General features: G+C 45.2%; 3 protein-coding genes and 1 non-coding gene across 5 annotated transcripts in view; 3 read left to right on the top strand and 1 right to left on the bottom strand.

The window, feature by feature from the left end:
- LTBP2 (latent transforming growth factor beta binding protein 2) overlaps window positions 1-3,796 on the top strand; it is a 109,591-nt gene extending 105,795 nt beyond the window's left edge. The window contains 2 exon segments of the mRNA XM_055538655.1: window positions 66-215; window positions 660-3,796. Of these exon segments, the coding sequence (XP_055394630.1) occupies window positions 66-215; window positions 660-805 (296 nt within the window). The 3' untranslated portion in view covers window positions 806-3,796.
- A 2,560-nt stretch (window positions 3,797-6,356) lies between these two features.
- On the bottom strand, window positions 6,357-8,480 carry ISCA2 (iron-sulfur cluster assembly 2). 2 transcript variants are annotated; one of them, XM_055538657.1, is made up of 4 exons: window positions 8,343-8,480; window positions 7,655-7,757; window positions 7,421-7,536; window positions 6,357-6,980 (listed from the first exon to the last, which is right to left on the bottom strand). In XM_055538657.1, exons 1-4 carry the CDS (start codon window positions 8,405-8,407, stop codon window positions 6,806-6,808), a joined length of 459 nt encoding a protein of 152 aa, XP_055394632.1. In that variant the 5' UTR covers window positions 8,408-8,480; the 3' UTR covers window positions 6,357-6,805. The 2 variants fall into 2 exon arrangements, with proteins under 2 accessions (XP_055394632.1, XP_055394631.1); XM_055538656.1 differs by having other exon boundaries at window positions 7,655-7,760; window positions 8,343-8,443.
- Window positions 8,481-8,681: 201 nt separating this feature from the next.
- Window positions 8,682-17,617, top strand: NPC2 (NPC intracellular cholesterol transporter 2). Its single transcript, XM_055538658.1, has 4 exons — window positions 8,682-8,943; window positions 12,500-12,607; window positions 14,164-14,336; window positions 16,762-17,617. The coding sequence occupies exons 1-4, from the start codon at window positions 8,862-8,864 to the stop codon at window positions 16,846-16,848; spliced, it is 450 nt and encodes a 149-aa protein (XP_055394633.1). The 5' UTR covers window positions 8,682-8,861; the 3' UTR covers window positions 16,849-17,617.
- Window positions 15,890-16,080, top strand: LOC129622194 (U2 spliceosomal RNA). Its single transcript, XR_008699870.1, has one exon. It is a non-coding gene; the product is annotated as a U2 spliceosomal RNA (small nuclear RNA).
- Window positions 17,618-18,223: the final 606 nt, after the last annotated feature.

The following is an 18,223-nucleotide window of genomic DNA, read 5'->3' as shown; positions in this document are numbered from 1 at the left end:
GGCAAGGGCCCCAGGGTGGGGTACGAGACCTCAGCCCTCCTGGCTCTCTGACTCCCTCCTCCCAGAGCACCAGGCCGGCTTCGAAGGGCTCCAGGCAGAGGAGTGCGGCATCCTGAATGGCTGTGAGAATGGCCGCTGCGTGCGCGTGCGCGAGGGCTACACCTGTGACTGCTTCGAGGGCTTCCAGCTGGACACGGCCCACATGGCCTGTGTGGGTAGGTCTGGAATCAAGAGTGCCAATGCCCAGGGGGCAGGACGGCCCTGCTGGCTCCATGTGGAATAGTCAGATTGGCCCACTGCTCACTTAGGGATGCATGACTTCGCCTAGGTGGCAGACCCACTGCTGCCCTCTAGTGGGCCTTCTGGGCACCAAGCCAGGTGGTGAGAGCTCCAAAGGTCTATCACTGTGATTAGAAAGCCCTTTCCATGGAGGTTCCTAGATAGAAGAAAGGCAGGGGTGAGACAGCATGGTCGCAGTATGGGCTCACGACCCCTGGCTTGGGTCTGTGAGCTGCTTCCTTTGGGGCGTCCTTTGGCTCCACACGGACGATTCTGTTGCGAGGCAGCACTCAGGGCTTACTGACCAGAGGGGCACCGGGGGCAGCAGCCCATAGGCACGTGGGCTCCCTACAGCTCTCTCCTCCCTCTCCTCCTCTTAGATGTGAATGAGTGTGATGACCTGAATGGGCCTGCTGCGCTCTGTGTCCATGGTCACTGCGAGAACACGGAGGGCTCCTACCGCTGCCACTGCCTCCCGGGTTATGTGGCTGAGGCAGGCCCCCCACACTGCACCGCTAAGGAGTAGCAGAGATGGGTCGAGTGTGGGCAGTTACCTGGAAATGGGCCCTGGCCACAGGCGGAGCCTTGAGGAAGCTTTCCTAGCTGGGGAGATGCCGTGAAGACACCGGCCGGAGGCCCTGTGGCCCAGCTCCCAGCCAGCCTCACCTGCTTTTCATCTACCCCAGCTTCGGCTCTTGCTGTGTGAGCATCTGTCACGGCCTCCACACCACCATGCCCTTGCTTGGCTCAAACACCACCAAGTGCTTTAATGCTTCAACCACTGGCCACGAGGCCCAGTCTGCCATCTGTCCTGGCCTTGCCATGGGATGCTGATCAAAGGATGGCCCTCAACCAGCCCCTCAAGCTGTGCAAACGTGCAAGGTCCTTCGGCCTCACGCTGCACATACCCCTTCTCTAGATATGACCCACATATCATCCTGATGCTTCTACACCTGGATCGGAGGCCACACCTGCCCTGGAATGGCCCTTCAGAATCTATCAAGCGAAAAAGGATGGGGCGGGGCGCGGGAGAGGAGTTTGGGGAGTGATTGTCACCACTCAGCCAGTGTGGTTGGGCCAGATTTAGCCACGTCTCCACCCTGTTGCCAGTTTTGTGGCCCTGGAGAGGGGCAGAAGATGCCCTCATCTCAGAGAAGCAAGACTGATACTAGCTTGCTAGTAAGAGACGCACACGAAGTGGGGCAAGGAGCCTGAGAGCGCGGCAACGGGACATTTAAAAAAAAAAAAAAAAAAACGGAGTTGATGAGGAAGGGGGCACCATGGCTTTATACAGATCTAAAGAAAATAATCAGTAGCTTCAGGTAAATAACCATTCAGTCTACCCAGCGATAGCTCCTGTGCACCACAGCAAGGGCTGCCCTGAGACAAGGTGCCTATCTCCAAAGACCTCCATTAAATACATACTGCTTCTTATAGGACACAAGTCTCTCCTGGGTTCTCCTTTTGTGGACACCTGTTGGATGTGCTAAAAATAAAGAGGTCCGTTTTCGAGCTTCTGAAATACAGTATAATCCTGTTTAGGAGAAGCCAGTTTCCCTGTGTTGTTCCCTCTCTCTACTCAGAGTCGTCTGCCCTCTTTCCCCTTCATACAATGGCTGGCTGGCATCCCACTGAGTTTACAAGTAGAGACTCACTCCAGCCTGGGCTAGCAGGGAGTTTAGAACCACGGTGGAATAAAGAAATGTACATTTATGGGCTATTCTGGTTTTGTTTTTATTTCATATTAAACCAAATTTCTTTACCACGTTGACTGAGTCTGAACGTTAGAGATGAGACTGTGCTTACCCCCTCATCAGCTCTGCCAACATGACTGGGTTCCAACAGGAGAAGCTTCTTTCCCCTTCTGAGGCAAGGCAAGATCTGACTTTGCATTTCTTTGATGAATGGCGATGTAAATAAACAAGGCTCCGTGTGCCTGAAGATGTAGGGATGAATCCTCTTTTCTTAATTGAATCTGTCCTGTCCTACTTGCTGCTGATTGTCAGCCATCACATGATAACTTATTGAACGCTTGCTATGTGCCAGGCCTGTGTTGAACGCTGTACACAAATTTCATTTAATCATCCAACAATCCTTACGATTTTGATTCCCAGTTTACAGATGGGGAACTTGGACTTACAAAGCTTAAATAATCTGCTCTAGGTCACTACACTAGTTGAGATGTTTTCAGCAGACAAAAATATATAGTTCTTAAACATATGAAAATATTCTGATCTTCATGCATAATAAAAAGAAATGCAAGTGAAAACTATACGGAGACACTTTTTTAAACTATTAGGTTGGTAAAAATTTAAACGTTTGTTAAAACGTTGAGTTGGCAAGCATCTATGGGAAAGCGGTACACTCACACACATAGCTGACAGGAATATATTGATACAACTTCTGAAGAGGATGGCAATGTCTTTCAAAATTATAAAAGCACTTATTCTTTAAATCAGTCATTCCACTTCTCGGAATTTAAATTTAACCTTCAGATATAGTCTCACCAAATGTAAAATGACGTATGTAAGGGGTTATTTTAGCATTATTTGTAATAACAAAAGGTTAGAAACAATGCATTGCCATGGAGCCCCCCCCCCCAAAAAAAAAACGGGGGTGGGTGCTCTAAATGCCTGGATAAGATATCCAAAGCAGATTAAGGGAAGAGGAAGGTAGCACAGCAAAGTGAAACATATGCTGCTATTGCCGTCTGTCTAAAGAGGGAGAAGAGAAGCGGGTATGTGCTAGCCTCATCTCCGCCACTCCACCTCACACGTTTCAGAGAGCTCACCCTTCCTCGGTGTACCCTTCAGGCACTGCATCTTAACTGCTGCTCCCACGGCCCTACCTCCCAAGCCCCACACTCCTGTCACCCTTCCAGGGATGTTTCCATGCTGGCACACATATTTCCTTGTGTTAGAAACACAAATATTAATAGCACACCATGCGTGCTGTTCTGCACTTTTCTGCTTCTTTTCACATCATACGTACTTGCACATAAAGGACTGCCTCAGTCTATTTTATAACTGTATACTTCTCCATTGAATAGACAAATCATAATTTATTTAATCAGCCTATTAATGGGTGTTTCCATTGTTTTATATCTTTTGCTATTATAAATAATGCTACGATGAATATTCCTGTGCATATGTTATTTCATATTGTATCTATGGGGTTATATCTGTGGGGTAAATTCTTAGAAACAATGGTAGTTGGTGGGAAGGGCAACAGGTGGATGCGCACAGGACTGGGAGACTCTTCACTGTATCCCCATTTGTGTCTTTTCGAATTTTGTACTGTGTCTTACCTATTCAAAAATAAAAATATTTTTAAATACAGCTGCTGGACATAAGACTGCTTAAATGTTCCCTCTCTTTATATATTTATCTATGTTTTACAATTAAAGCCAGATGATAACTGTTTCAACACTTGTTAAATCAAATTTCCTTTAAACATCCTGGTGGCATTTCTCTGGAGAAATGGCAAACACGGATTTTAAAAGGCAATCATAAACATCGATGATAGATACCTAAAAAAGTGGGAGTTTCCTGCTTTTGAGACAGACATGCAAGGCCATGTTGCAAGGGACACTTAGACCCCGCCTACCGCAGGGTGTCAGTTCAGGGCCCTGAGTTCAGGAGAGGATTACCCCTCCCAGCACTGACCATCAGTGCTGCCCACTTCCCCATAAAGGATGTCCCAGCTAAACTTTGACCCTTTGCTTATGCTTTACAACGAAAGACCAAAAGAATGGGGCGCACTTCTCGGAAGAAAGAGAAAGAAGAGTATCTTCTTGGACACCTACTTCAGTAGTCCTTCCTACTCTCTTATCCCAGAATCCCCTGTAACTGGTCAACATTCCCACACAGAGACTAAGGGCAGGTGGGACACCTACAGTTAAGAGCCAACAACATGAAGACTCACAACATAAAACAAGGGAGGGTCTCATGCCTTCAGTTCCTGCTCAATTGTTTGGCTACAACAACAGTGGGGCACGCTGCCCCAGGCATCAGTAGCTCACGAAGGTAAATAAAACCAATTCTGCAATAAACGGGGTCTTGATAACCTCCCCTCAAAGTAATGGGGAGGCAAAAAATCTTCCAATTGATCCTGGAAAAGTGTAACGTTTACCTAAATGAACTGCACAGTGAACAAAACTTGTGAAAATGTCTGCTGGCTTTTACAGCCTGCCAGGAAGAGGGCATCTGGTCAGAAAGGCCTGCAGAAGATCCTAAACCTATTTTACCATCACTGTTTATTTCAAGCCAATTGCCCACTGTCCCCTTGATGCAATTATCTCCTCATGCCCTGTGTTAAAATTTCTACATCACCCTCCTCCAGTGGAGACCTCTTGTCACCACCTCAGGCTTCCCTACGAAGCTTTCCCAATGTGATGAAGTAAGCTGATTTCTCCCAAACCCACTTTTTCTAAACACAAAATTCAATTCTTCTATTCATAGGAGGTATTTATACATAGTCTTTGGAAGAGATCCTGTTCTTGCCTAACTGACCACTGGAACTTAATGGCTTATGGAATAACTAATGCTTAGCTATGTTTGTGCTAAACTCATCATTATGTTTGTGCTAACCCACAAAAATATCAGAGAAGAGGTTTAACACTTAAAATGTAACAAAACCTCTTCTCAAAGAGGATGAAAGGACTTAGTCTGTGCTGAAAACCTTATTAGGCCCAGGTATTGGCAGCCACTTTCAATGGCTTAGTAAAGTGAACACACAGATGCTTCCACACACTGCTTTCTGACTTTTTCCATGGCAATTTGCTAAGAAAAAAACCTGGTCAGGTTTCTGAGTGACCTTTTGTGTCTGTATACACTGCAGACACACGATAGGTTTGTTCTAAGTCCTAGGTTTTCCCACATTGAAAATGTAAGTAAGTTTCTGTCTCAGATTCTGTATTTCTATTTTTCTTATGGATAATTTTTTTTATTGAATGACCTTAATTAAGTCTAGAAAAGTTTCAATCCATTCCAGAATGCAAAATTTGCTGATATGAACTTTTAGGCTCTCGAAGAAAAGATGAGTTTAACCAGTAGTCCTTACAGAGTCAGCTTGGTTGTGGTTTCCCCAACGTTAGCAGTCGTTAATCATTTGTCGTGGTGGTGCTTTTTACCTCTTCCTTTAGTTGTCTGTTGCCATGCAGTTCTGGCTGCCCAACATGGTCACATACATACTATGGTTGTTTCTAGCTCCTTAGGCTATTTAAGTACTATACCCAAACAAGTACTTTAAAATTCATTGGAATTTGTGGCTAAAAAGCTCTTCTTTCAGAGACTCTAAAGGAAGGTTACCAAATTTAACAAATAAAAATACACGATACCCAATTAAATCTGAATTTCAGATAAACAACAAATAATTTTTACTATTTGCAGAGACATACTTATACTAAAAATTATTTGCTGTTTGTCTAAAATTCAAATTTAAATGGGCCCCCTGCATTTTATAGTCCAAACTGAAAAAAAAAAAAAAAAAATCCAAGTATCTATTATCTATATCAACAAAGGGACAACTTCCAGCTATACAATGAGACCAGAAACATTTCACACCATAAGATAAATAAAGCAACATTTTCTAAAAAGATTCAGTCACTAAATCAGCAAAGAATCACGAAATGTCTTGTGTGAATATGGAGTATGGAGCTTATTTTCAAACTTATGATTCAAGTATCAGTGAGGTTTAGGTCCAAGTTTTTCTGGGTGATGGGTTATTGGTTTTGTGAGTCTAACACATTCCTAAGTCCGAGAAGAAAATGTATCTGCTGTAACAAATGGGAAGTGAAGAACGGGGTGCACAGAAAATAACGGTAAGTAAACCAGCACATTAAGGGAAGGTGAGATGAAAAAGATAACATTTCAGACAACAAGGTCCTACTGTACAGCACAGGGGAACTGTGTTCAATATCCTGTGATAAGCCATAATGGAAGAGAAAATACAAAGGAAAGTATACACGTATATGACTGAGCCACTTTGCTGTACAGCAGAGACTAGCACAATACTGCAAATCAACTATACCTCAATAAAAGCAAGTAAGTAAATAAATAAATAGCAAAACAAAGATAACATTTCATTTGGCTTTCTTATCCTCTCTGGTCTAGTAACACAGTGTTCAAGCTATGCAATCTGTGATTCTGATCCGTAACACAAATAAATAAGGACTTTCTTTAAAACGAAGCTTTTATACATAGCTATACACATTTGTACAAGTAGCTCTGAAGGCCGGAGAAGTAACTCCTAGAACCTTGGAGGCGCTACAGATGATACTGGTTTCAACCAGTTACTAAATCTTAGGTAACAGCATCCACAGGCTTGGCCTTACAACTGTGTAGGAGAAATTAAATCAAGAGTAAAAGTTTCACATTCTGAAAATAGTGGTGAAACAACATCCTCGATTAAAGGAAAATAAAATTGAGAGAGGGTCATGATGGGAAGGAAACTTCTAGAATTGTTCTAATCCCAGGTTCCTCAAATCAGTCAGATGATAGCAATCTCCGGGTCACTTGTCATCACATCAAAGTTTGACAGAGAAGGATGATCCACAGGAGCAACCTTGCTGTGCTTGAGGATTGTTCAACACTTGAAATGAGCTTCGGATCAGCTCTTGGCTGAAGTCCACATGGGCCCCTTTGACGAAGGCCAAGCTATCAGAGTCAACCACCACTCTTGCCCCACCCTTTTCAAACACCCTGAAAAGAAGGGAGGAAGGCATTAATGAACATCATAAACAACAGAAACATAACACCCTCTGAGCCCAGAGATGCCCATCCTGTTTTCTAAAATACGGAGGAAGCTTCCCTTATGACCTCTAACAGGTGCTGATTTTCTCTGAGGCAAAAAGATTTAATGGAAAGAATACTGGGAATGTATAGAAATTTAGGCCTGGAAACTTTCTAGTCCATCCTGACTCTCTACCAATGACCCTATGGACTTAGGCCAATTTTCCTCCTATGACATAAGTTATTTTGAATCAAGGCAACAAATCTTCATTGTATCTCCACTGTGTGAGAAGGGTGATGCGATGTTATCCTTAGCAGAAGTTTTAAATGTGGAATAAAAGTGCATCTTAAATTGGAGACACTTTTATCCCTTCTGCACATTCTCGGAGGACCCACCCCTTTCTCCTTGCCTGTCGTCGGGGTTGATAACTGTATCCAGTGAAAATTTGTACTGGAATCCGGAGCATCCACCTCCCTCCACCTCCAGCCTGAGGAATTCAGACCCTTCGGTGATTTCCAGAAGCCTCTGAAATGCAGGAAGAAGGGTCAAGAATGCCAGGCAAGGAGAGAAAGAAGGGTGAGCCAAAAGGAAGTCATCCCCCTCCCCTCCCCCCACCACCCCTGCCCCGCGACCGGTTTCTCACCTGGACGCAGCTGTCGGTGAGGTGGATCTGCCCTTCGCCAGCTTCCGGGCTAGAGGACGACACTTCCCGAAGCGCCCGGGGTCCGCGGGAGGCCGCGAGGAGCCTGCTGCGCAAGGGAGGAGGGTGAGACTAGGAGCAGAAGAGAACCTAGAACCCTCCACCTAGACAGCCCCACGCCAAACCTGAAGTCCCCCAACCCGGACAGCCCCACGCCAAACTTGAAGTCCCCCCGCCTGGACAGCCTCACGCCAAACCTGAAGTCCCCCCGCCTGGACAGCCCCACGCCAAACCTGAAGTCCCCCAACCCGGACAGCCCCACGCCAAACCTGAAGTCCCCGCGCCTGGACAGCCTCACGCCAAACCTGAAGTCCCCCCACCCGGACAGCCTCACGCCAAACCTGAAGTGCCCCCGCCTGGAGAGCCTCACGCCAAACCTGAAGTCTCCCCACCTGGACAGCCTCAAGCCAAACCTGAAGTGCCCCCGCCTGGACAGCCTCACGCCAAACCTGAAGTCTCCCCACCCGGACAGCCTCACGCCAAACCTGAAGTCTCCCCGCCTGGACAGTTCAAGCCAAACCTGAACTCCCTCCACCTGACAGCCTCACGCCAAACCTTCACCTCCCCCGCGAGCCTTAGTTTCTCCTGAGTCCTGGAGGGGCAAACCAGGTGCTTTTCTAGGCTTGGTTACCTGCTCCTTTGCCAGGGAGTCACCACTCTCAGGGCCGCAGTTGTTAGCCCTCGGACGGCCGCCATTTTCTTCTGTAAGCTCCGCCCCCTCACATTTCCCCAATCGCCTTCCGCTCCTGGGCCTCGGGAGGTGGGATCCACAGAAACCCCGCCCCCAAGCACATCTATTGGGAGATGAGGAAGGAGAAGGGATTTGATTGGGTAGAAATGCTCCCATTGCGGAAACGGGGACGCACTCACAAAGCCCAGGCGGAGCGCTGGCGAGAGGAGGCGTGCCGGATAATGATGGATCCCGCTTGCCCTGCGGCTGAGCGGAGCGGATGGGCGGAGTTTGCGAGAGTCCCGGACCCCTCGTCTGGCTCCGTGGACCCGGGGCGGGGCGGGGACAGGCCTCGGCCCCGCTGGCCAGTGACCAGTCGCCTGACTGGGCTCCTCCCCCGGCCCGGCCCATCCCTGAAGACTTTATCTTGTGACCGAGACAGCTGGCTCTCCCTTCCTTGAGCTTGGAGCTTCAGCAGCGATGCGTTTCTTGGCCGTCGCGTTCCTGTTCCTGGCACTCAGTGCCTCCGCCCTGGCCGAGCCGGTGAAATTCAAGGACTGCGGTGAGCCCCGGGGCCAGTCCGAAGTTCCCGCGCCCTCTGCGGGAGCCCCTGACAGAATCTGATGCTAAGACTGCTGGGCTGGGTTTGGCGGGTCCTGCGAGCAGCCAGGCTCAGCCTCGGACCCTTCGTGGAGTGGGCTGGAGTCGGTTGGGGTAGGGGACAAGGTGCTGGCCTGGATAAAACGCGACCTCTCACAACTTTATCTCATCAACCCATGTTTGGGTCCCAGCACATTCCTGGAGGTGGGCTTTTTGCTGAAGTTTTCCAAAGTGTGTGGGGCAAACAGCCGAAGGTTCACTTGCCGCTCGGGGCGTCAGGGGTGCGGTGCAAAACTTCTCTTTATTTATGCCTTGTGTCTTGGGTGACCGCTCAGTCCCCACTCCTTTTGCTTTTCTTTTACATTTCCCTTTTGATGACACATCAAAAGTCAATTCTCCTTTCATGAGCTATTCCTTTAGGGCTTCCTTTTGGGCTATGACACTTTTAATTCTTTCCAGTTTTCTCCTCCTATTTATAAAACTCTTGTTTCTGGTCGCAACTTGTGATGCATAACCCTCTCTTGCAGCTGTGGTTGGAATCTTTGGTGAGAAATACAACGGGGTAGAAATTGTGAGTTCCTTCAGTCAAATCTATCCAAATTAAATGTTTGAGCAGAGCTTTTCTGAAGTGGAGAGGTGTAATGATAAATGAAAGAGAAATGAAACTGACTTTATAAAATTTGTGAGCTGGAAGGAAACTTGGAGATCCTATAATCAATCATGGGCTTCCCAGGTGGCACTAGTGGTAAAGAACTTGCCTGCCAATGCAGGAGATGCAAGAGAGGAGGTTTGATCCCTGAGTCGGGAAGATCCCCTGGAGGAGGAAATGGCAACTCATTCTAATATTCTTGCATGGGAAATCCCATGGACAGAGGAGCCTCACGGGCTACAGTCCATGAGGCCGCAAAGCGTCAGACATGACTGAGCACACACGCACATACACAGTCAATCATTGAGTTTCAGAGATGTTAAGTAACTCACCCAATCACACCGCATTATGACAACCAGAGTAAATGTGCTTCTTTACACCCAGTGCCCAGGTAATAGTAACTGCCCAATAAATATTTGTTGGAAAAGTAAATGAGGGAATAAATACTCTTTCCACTATATTTCCAAAATTCATGTTGAGGCAAGAGCAGAATTGGGGGCTAGGGCTAGGAGTGATCAAGAAATAAAAATTGTGGGCCTATTAATGCTTAACAAATGCTGCTCCACTGAACTAGGAGACTGGCATTTGAAAGATGGTATTATCACCTCACATTACTGCCTTTACCTCTATTAAACTTAGTGGCCAACTTTGGATGAAAACACTGTGTTATCTTTATCAACTCATTCAACTCTCGCAGTCTGAAACCGTCACATAAAGTAACTTGCCCAAGCTCTTACAGCTCATAAGCAGTAGGAAACTAGTGAGTGTTTGTCAGCCTGGATTTCAACAGTAGCATTAACATTAAAAAAAAAAAACAAAAACCAAGGAAACTGAATCCTGAGATTGGTCTGCTCATGTGAAAAAACCAGGTGTACACCTATGGCAAGAACTTCTTAAGGGAAGGAGAGTTTCAGTCCCCGACTTTCAATTTACTTTTGAATTGGGAAATACAATGGAAAAACTTCAGTGCCCACATCAAAAGGTTTTTTGAGTCCCACTTTGCCTCCTTTCTCCTAAAGTGGTTATTTCCTCAAGTCAGAAATGGGGCTGAGCAAACTAGTTTTGCAATTTTTGAGAGTTAGGACTGAGAAATCTGCTCTGTTGACACTGGAAAGCCGAGAACCTCTTGTCAAGAAAAAGAAAAAAAACTGAATGAAGTAGCTAAGTGCTACCCTCCAGATCAGTAGAGGGTACTGAGAGTATTCAGTACCTCCTAGATCATGTGAGCCAGCCTTGATAGAAACTAGAAGTTGAAAGCTTCAGCATAAGCACTGGTTTTTTAATAAGTTGTTGACTAAGGTTCTGGATATTTTTTTTTCCTGGTCCTAGAAGATAGGACAGAGTGGAAGAGAGTGCTTAGAGAAAAGAATCTTGTATTTGTGTTTTGAGGACTTTGCCAGGATGGAGAAGCAAGTTGGGATAGGGGACAGCAAAGTATGGTTTACAGAACTAGCTGGAGCAGTGTTAGTCAAAACAAGGAAACTGTTCCACTCAAGATAACGCTCTCAACCTGCCATTTTCCTTGTCTTCATACACTGTACTTTTGAGACAGTCCATTCTATTGTCTAGATCCAGAATTTCTACCCACAAAGTAAATTTGAGGTGAGAGGCTCACCTTTTGTGTCAAAGGGGAACTTGCTAACCCACCCAGGAGCAGCTGCTCTAGATTGAATTCATGGACTAAATGCCAATATGATGGTGATGATATGTGTGTGTGTGTTCACGCTCAGTTGTGTCCGACTCTGTGACCCCATGGACTGTAGCCCACCAGGCTCCTCTGTCCATGGAATTTTCCATGCAAGAAGACTGGAGTGGGTTGCCATTTCCTCCTTCAGGGGATCTTCCTGACCCAGGGATGAAACCCATGTCTCTTGTGTCTCCTGCCTTGGCAGGTGGATTCTTTAGAACTCGAGCCACCTGGGAATTGCCCCAGTATAATGATAGTAATGGTGAATACCTGTATAGCCTTACTATGTTCTAAGCACTTATTAAGAGTTATAATGTATTAGCTCACCTACCCTCTGAGGTAGGTACTGTTATTAGCCCCAGGGAGGCTAAGTATCTTGCCTTAAGTTTCCACAGTACTTAATGGAGCCAGTGAGCTCATGGCCAGGTGTCAGATCCGAGTCTAGCTCTCAGCAATGGCATATGAGTGGCAGAGCTTAAACTCACCCAGCTGTTTACTTCTGTTCTCTCCCATTCAGCTGTCTGGTTTCAGGGGCCTGGATGGAGTAAGAAGATTCTTAAAGATTTGTGCTTAACTTTTCTTGGTCAGAGTATTTTTATCCTTATTTAGACTGGCGGGGGAAAAAAGTCACACTCCCTGCCTCCAACCACTTATTTTGAAGAACGTGGGTTCCAGAGTAGAGTGTACACCTCTGCTCTGTGTATCTCAAATGTGTGCTTGAAACTATTCTCATCGGTAGCAGTATTCAAACCTCAGAGGCCATGAGTTGGATAGCCACCAGGGCAGGATTGAAAGACCTGGGGTGGGTGGGGGTGGGAAGGACAGTTAAGAGAGCAGCCAGTCTCAAGATTACAACTGGAAACAGTAGCCTTAGATCCAAGTGGAAACGGTGGCTGTGTGTCTTGAGTCATCACTTAAGCCGTGTGTGCCACTTTCAGACCCTGTGTCAGGAAGGAGGGGTGGGGATGGTTTTCCCTGGTGGAGCCCTCCCAGCTTGTAGAGCAAGGGAGCTGGCTGTGTATACGCGATCATTTCCTAATTCCCCTCCACCTGTCAAATATGAGCAGTTTCTGCTGGTCCCAGTGGTCTCATTGGGAAGGCAGAGCACCTTCCCATTAGGTAGGAGACAGCCGAGGTGATTTTTTTTCCCTCCCATCCAAACAAATTGTTCTTCTTTTGCAGGTTCTTGGGTCGGAGTTATAAAGGAAGTGAATGTGAGCCCATGTCCCACCCAGCCCTGCAAACTGCACAGAGGACAGTCTTACAGTGTTAATGTCACGTTCACCAGTAGTAAGTAAAAGTGGTTTTTACCTTCAAATTCATCTTAAAGCGTGACATCAATCTAAGAATTGGAGTGAGCGTGGGAAGGTGAGGAGGAGGGAATTGCAGTCAGGAATTCCTTGACCTCCCTCTCAGTGGACACCATGCTTTCACACACCCTTCTCATACTGGGTCCCCCATGCCTGTTTCTTGGAGTCCGTAGTTGCCAGACTCCCTTTAAGCAAAGGGGATTTCCATGTGTTCACAGGTCAGAGAAGACAGCTTGTCTTATTGTGCTCCATATTACACAGCAGATTTTATGGGAAGGTCAACTCTTCAGCTACAGACTGCAGAGTGTTAGTACCAACCCCAACTCTGCAAACTTTAGAACTGTTCCAAAATGTTATTTCAAGCAATATATCTTCCAGTTATTGAGTCTATATTCTGTCTGAAAATATAGGAGCAATTAATACTTAGCCTCTGTAAGGTTTGGGGAACTTACTCTTGACCCAAGAAACAACCAAGAAATCCAAGGTTTCTTCTTCAACTTGAAGAAATGTTATTGGAACTTGTTTATTTCTTCTTTATTCATCTCCTTCAGATTCCCAGGAATCTAGACAAATGTAAAATCTCTGTTTCTAAAAAGGGCAGCTGCTCTGAATCTTCCCCTCATTTTCTATCCTTTGGAACTAGACAAATAAAAAAATCTCAGAGTTCCTATCATCTCTTGTTCATAAGCCTAAAGACAGCTCTAAGTCCTAGAGTTATTATCTCTCCTGGAGAAATACCCCATCCCCTCTATTGTTCCAAATCAAAAAGTGTATCTTCTCAATAAAAGCAATCCCCAGCTGGGAGACAGAAAGAAACAGAGCCAATACTCTGGATCTCCAGAAGAATCTAATAGCTCATAACTCCAATTGCCCTAATTTTATTACGTTTATTCCTCCTGCCTTTTGTTTTGGAGGGTAAAGGTGAGCAAGAAATGTACCTTTCTCTTACCCAGTTTCTAAAGAGTTACTGCTTTCGCCTCTGTTACAGGCCATGGCATTTCTGTGGAGACTTCTAGTCTCTCTTTCTGTATTGTCTCTCCACTTTATTCTTAATTTTTATTGGAATCCTTAGGACAGAGTATTTGAGAATTCAGAGACCACACTCTTTAAGATGCACAATACACTTTGACAGAATCTGATGCATATAGTAAACAGAAAATTGGCTGCCAAAAATCAGTTAGCTTGTTCCTTAAAGTTATTTATCCAGATAGCTCTGATTCTTCTAAGAAACTGAAAGGCAATGAAGAGCAAGGTGGGGTTAAGAGCAAAGAAAACAGCCCCCACTGATTATTTTTATTTATGTATAATTCAGTAATTTTTCAAGTTTCCGAGTGATTACTCTCTGCATAGCATTCATGGAAGTACTAAGTATAACTGCAAAGAGAAATAGACCCTAGGAATTAAGAGGTTCATTCTTCGGTCTGCCATCACAGCAATGCCATTGCTTGAGACTGTGCCTGAATTCTTTATTTAGAGTTTGGAACTAGGCTATTTCCTTCGCTATCCGATTCTCTTTTTTTTCTTTCTCCCTCTTAGATACTCAGTCTCAAAGTAGCAAGGCTGTGGTACATGGCATTGTGATGGGCATCCCAGTTCCCTTTCCCATTCCTGAGTCTGATGGTTGTAAGTCTGGAATCAGATGCCCCATCGAAAAAGATAAGACCTATAACTACGTGAACAAACTACCCGTGAAGAGTGAATACCCCTCCGTAAGTAAAATTGTGGTTGAGAACACTGAAAGTCCTGTGACTGGTTTGGAAATTGGAGGAGAGGGGGCAGGAAGAAAAGATTAGAACAGGAATCCTTCATCTCTATGAGGAAGAAGCGAATGTCTAAGGGAAAGGAGTATGGGAATCGCGAGGTGCAGAGTTCTCACTGTGTCCCTTTGTTCTTTGTCTCTTGACTAATGGTTGAAAAGTGAGAGTGTTAGTCGCTCAGTCATAATCAGCTCTTTCCGACCCCATGGACTGTAGCCTGCCAAGCTCCTCTATCCATGGAATTCTCCAGGCAAGAATACTGGAGCGGGTTGCCAGTTCCTTCTCCAGGGGACCCTTCCCTCTCCAGAACTTGAACCCATGCGTCCTGTATAGGCAGGCAGACTCTTTACCACTAAGCCAACCAGGGAAGCCCTACAAAATTTTAGCTAGGTATCAGATAGTTCAAGATTTCAAGTAGTCATCCCATTGTCACCAGAAAAACCTGGTCTCTCCATTAATCTCTTAACAAGAGAGCAGTCATGTGTGAGGTCCATAGCAGAGTGGTAGCTTTTTCCTCTCTGCTTTCTCTCCTCCACCCCACCCCCACCCTCACCTCTGACTGCTACACCTGCCTCTTCATATGAGGAGTAGGTGAGCTAGAGCCTGCTAGAATGGCCCTGTGTTAACGATTATGAATCTTGGTAAGAATGGAGGAAGTAAAGGGACTACTCTTTTCAATGAAGAAAAAGAGCTGCATTTCTTAAAAGGAGATCGAGTCAACCAGGAGCAGTCTGGCCATTTTTTCCATAGAAACAGCCAGTAATTAAGGAACATTCTAAAAAGACTCAAATATAAGGAGTCTGCGCTTACCCCGCACGTGTGCTTAGTCACTAAGTTGCGTTCAACTCTTTGCCACCCCATGGACTGGAGCCCGCCAGGCTCCTTTGTCCATCGGATTCTCCAGGCAAGAATACTAGAGTGGGTTGCCATGCCCTCCTCCAGGGGATCTTCCCAACCGAGGGATTAAACATAGGTCTCCTGCACTGCAGGCAGATTCTTTACCATCCGAGTCACTAGGGAAGCCCTTAGGGAGTCTGTGTTTGAGAGATATCAGAGGCGCTAAAGGCCAGGGACAGATTTGCAGATTAATTTGCAGACCAGCCGTGTAATCATGGGCATATCTGAGCCTCAGTAACTTAAATCAAGTCTAGTTAGGACCCGATACAGAGTAGGCACTTAATATATGGTAGTTATTGTTGAGTGACATTTCATTTGTTTTTTGTTTGTTTTTGTTTTGTTGCTCTGCAGAGCTTAAGTGGCATTTCATTTGAAAACCAGCTCAAACTATGTTAATGTGTGCAGTCAGTGGAACAGTAGTTAATGTGTACTAGTCTTGAAAAACTTACCAAACAAGTTTCAAAGCTGGGTATCACTGTTATCCAAATGTTGCATTCTGAAGAAACATTTTGAGTACAAAAGAGAGGTTGTAACTAAAAGCAAGTAAGCTAAAGTCCACATAAGAAAGAACTGGCCAAGGTGCCAGTGATGTATTAAGAATTAGAAGGATCACTTCTCGGCCTTTTGGCTAAGATCAAGTATAGTACCTGTTCTTATCAGTTTAATATCTGATACATTCTCTATCCAAGGACAATATATTAAATGAATTTTTGGAGCAGGAAGTTGGAATAGGAGCTTGCTCCGTCCACTTCGCGCATCGACCTGGTATTGCAATACTTCCAGGAACAGTGCATCCCCCTCCCCCAGCCTTGGGGGAAATTAAAAAAAAAAAAAAAAAAAGGAGACAGCTCCTATGTAACCAGTCAAGGCAGAGATCTCTATAGCGGTATAATGTCAAAAAACGGCTTCAGGACATTAATCAAAGCTATATTGCCACAAAGGTCATTGTCCCTGAAAGTATTCATACAACCCTAAACTTCTTTGGACATCATTTGTGCTTTGACATTTCTTTTTTCAGCTAATAAGTAAGTTTCCTGAGACCTAGAAATCGAACTATTTACTCTCTGCTCTTCATAGTTAAAGTTGGGAGAAGCTGGATCATGTTGTCGAAATGCATGTGAAATTGTTTAACTTTAAAATTCTTTGTCATGGGTGCCTTCATTTATGTATCATTGATCTAAGAGGAAAAAGAATGCTTTAGAAATTTTACTTAAGAAGCTAACTAGACTAGGATGTTGTACTACTAACACTAAATCCTAGGTGGAACTTGGTTTACCCTTCTAAGCTTAAGGACACAGGCTGTGCCTGCATCCCACCCAAACAACCTTCATGAGGGCATGATTTAAGAAGAAAAGTGTGAGGAATAGACAGTTTGTTACAATTTCCGTCTAGGATTCATAGTTAAAATTCATAGGTAAACCCATTCTGGATTGAGGTGAGGTCCTAACTTCATTTTTCTTGATTCTTTTTCTTTCTCCAGATAAAAGTGGTGGTGGAGTGGGAACTCACAGATGACAAAAACCAACGTTTCTTCTGCTGGCAGATCCCAATAGAGGTTGAAGCCTAGAGCTGTTCAATGCCAGTGTGTCCATCTGGGGGTGAGAGGGCATGGGCGGAGGGAGGGGAGGAGAAATCAAGTCTAAACTCAATCAGTGCCATGAGATGAAAGGAATTTTCAGACTGCCGTTTTGTGCCTCTCAACCTCCAAAAGCGTCTAAGACCCTGTTCCTGAGAGCTTGGAACTGTCGCCCTTGTATTATCCTTTGTAAAAGGGTTGGATTATCCAACTTTTCTTTCCAAGAGAAAGTGAGACTGCAGGGATTGATTCAGTTGTCTTTAGGTTTCGGAGGATTTTTGTTGGTTTTGGCGGGGTTTGGTTTTGGTTTGGATTTTTTTTTTGTCTTGTTGTTTTGCTTTTGGAATAAGGAGGGTGTCACCAGACAGAACCTGAATGAAGCTGCTTGGGGGATACTGGATAACTTGCCCTAGGGCTGCCAGCCCTTGCAGCAGAGGATGGGTTCCAAACCACGTCCGTCTACCTGGAATCACACCTGCAAGTTCCTTGTCTCCATGTGCCTCGTTGAGCTCAGTGCATCTGGCCAGTGAGCTTCCTCACCACTAGCTCCAACTGTTTCTCTGGCCGTGACTTGCTCTGCAGCGGCGTCACCGAAATTTCTCTGCGATTAGCTCATGTCTCCTTTTCTATCTTAGGTCGTTTTCATTAATTGCAGCCTTTGATTAGCAGGTGTTTTGATTTTTTTTTTAACAATACTAACTTGGGACCTCTTTATGCATGTCTTTTTGAATAAACAAACACTTGGCAATCTTCTTCTGCATTTGGGCTGTGGACAACTTCTTTTACCCAGTGTGTTACCCCAGATCCATGGGAGGTGAACATCCAGTCCCGTGATCCCCAAGTACAGTAAAGATATGACTTTCAAAAACTGCTGTTTCTCCCTTTCCACAGGACTCATCTCTCTGTCTGACATAAAATGACCTTGTTTGCTTCATTTTGCACAATCTTATACCACCAAGGGTGCTGGAAAGAAACAGTGAAGGCAAGCCTCCCCTAGTGGAATAGCAGCATCGCAAGGTCAAGGGAACTGAATTTGGGGTGGGAGCGGGAAGTAAGAAGTTATAAATTGGCATAAGCATAGTAATCTTCAGGAACCTTCCGCCATGGAGAAAGTCCAGAAGCTTAAAGATGAAATGAGAAGTTGTAGCAAGTACTGGCTTAATTATTTAAATCTTGGAGTGTCCTGCTCTTGAAGTACAAGTACAATCATGGGCATATTTTGCTGTTTTGAGTCAGTGTACTATCTATCAGCTTTTAGCTCTCACAGGGACTAAACCCCATTCACAAAGGAGTCGGTAATGTGGCCCTTGGAAGGTCATCTCTTTTAGGCTGGACTGCTTAGGCAGCAAATAAATCATTTAGTCTG

Source organism: Bubalus kerabau, chromosome 10 (assembly GCF_029407905.1).
Source record: "Bubalus kerabau isolate K-KA32 ecotype Philippines breed swamp buffalo chromosome 10, PCC_UOA_SB_1v2, whole genome shotgun sequence".
NCBI lineage: Eukaryota > Metazoa > Chordata > Mammalia > Artiodactyla > Bovidae > Bubalus > Bubalus kerabau.
Note: the sequence above shows the minus strand (reverse complement) of the source record. Positions and strands in the feature narration are given on the sequence as shown.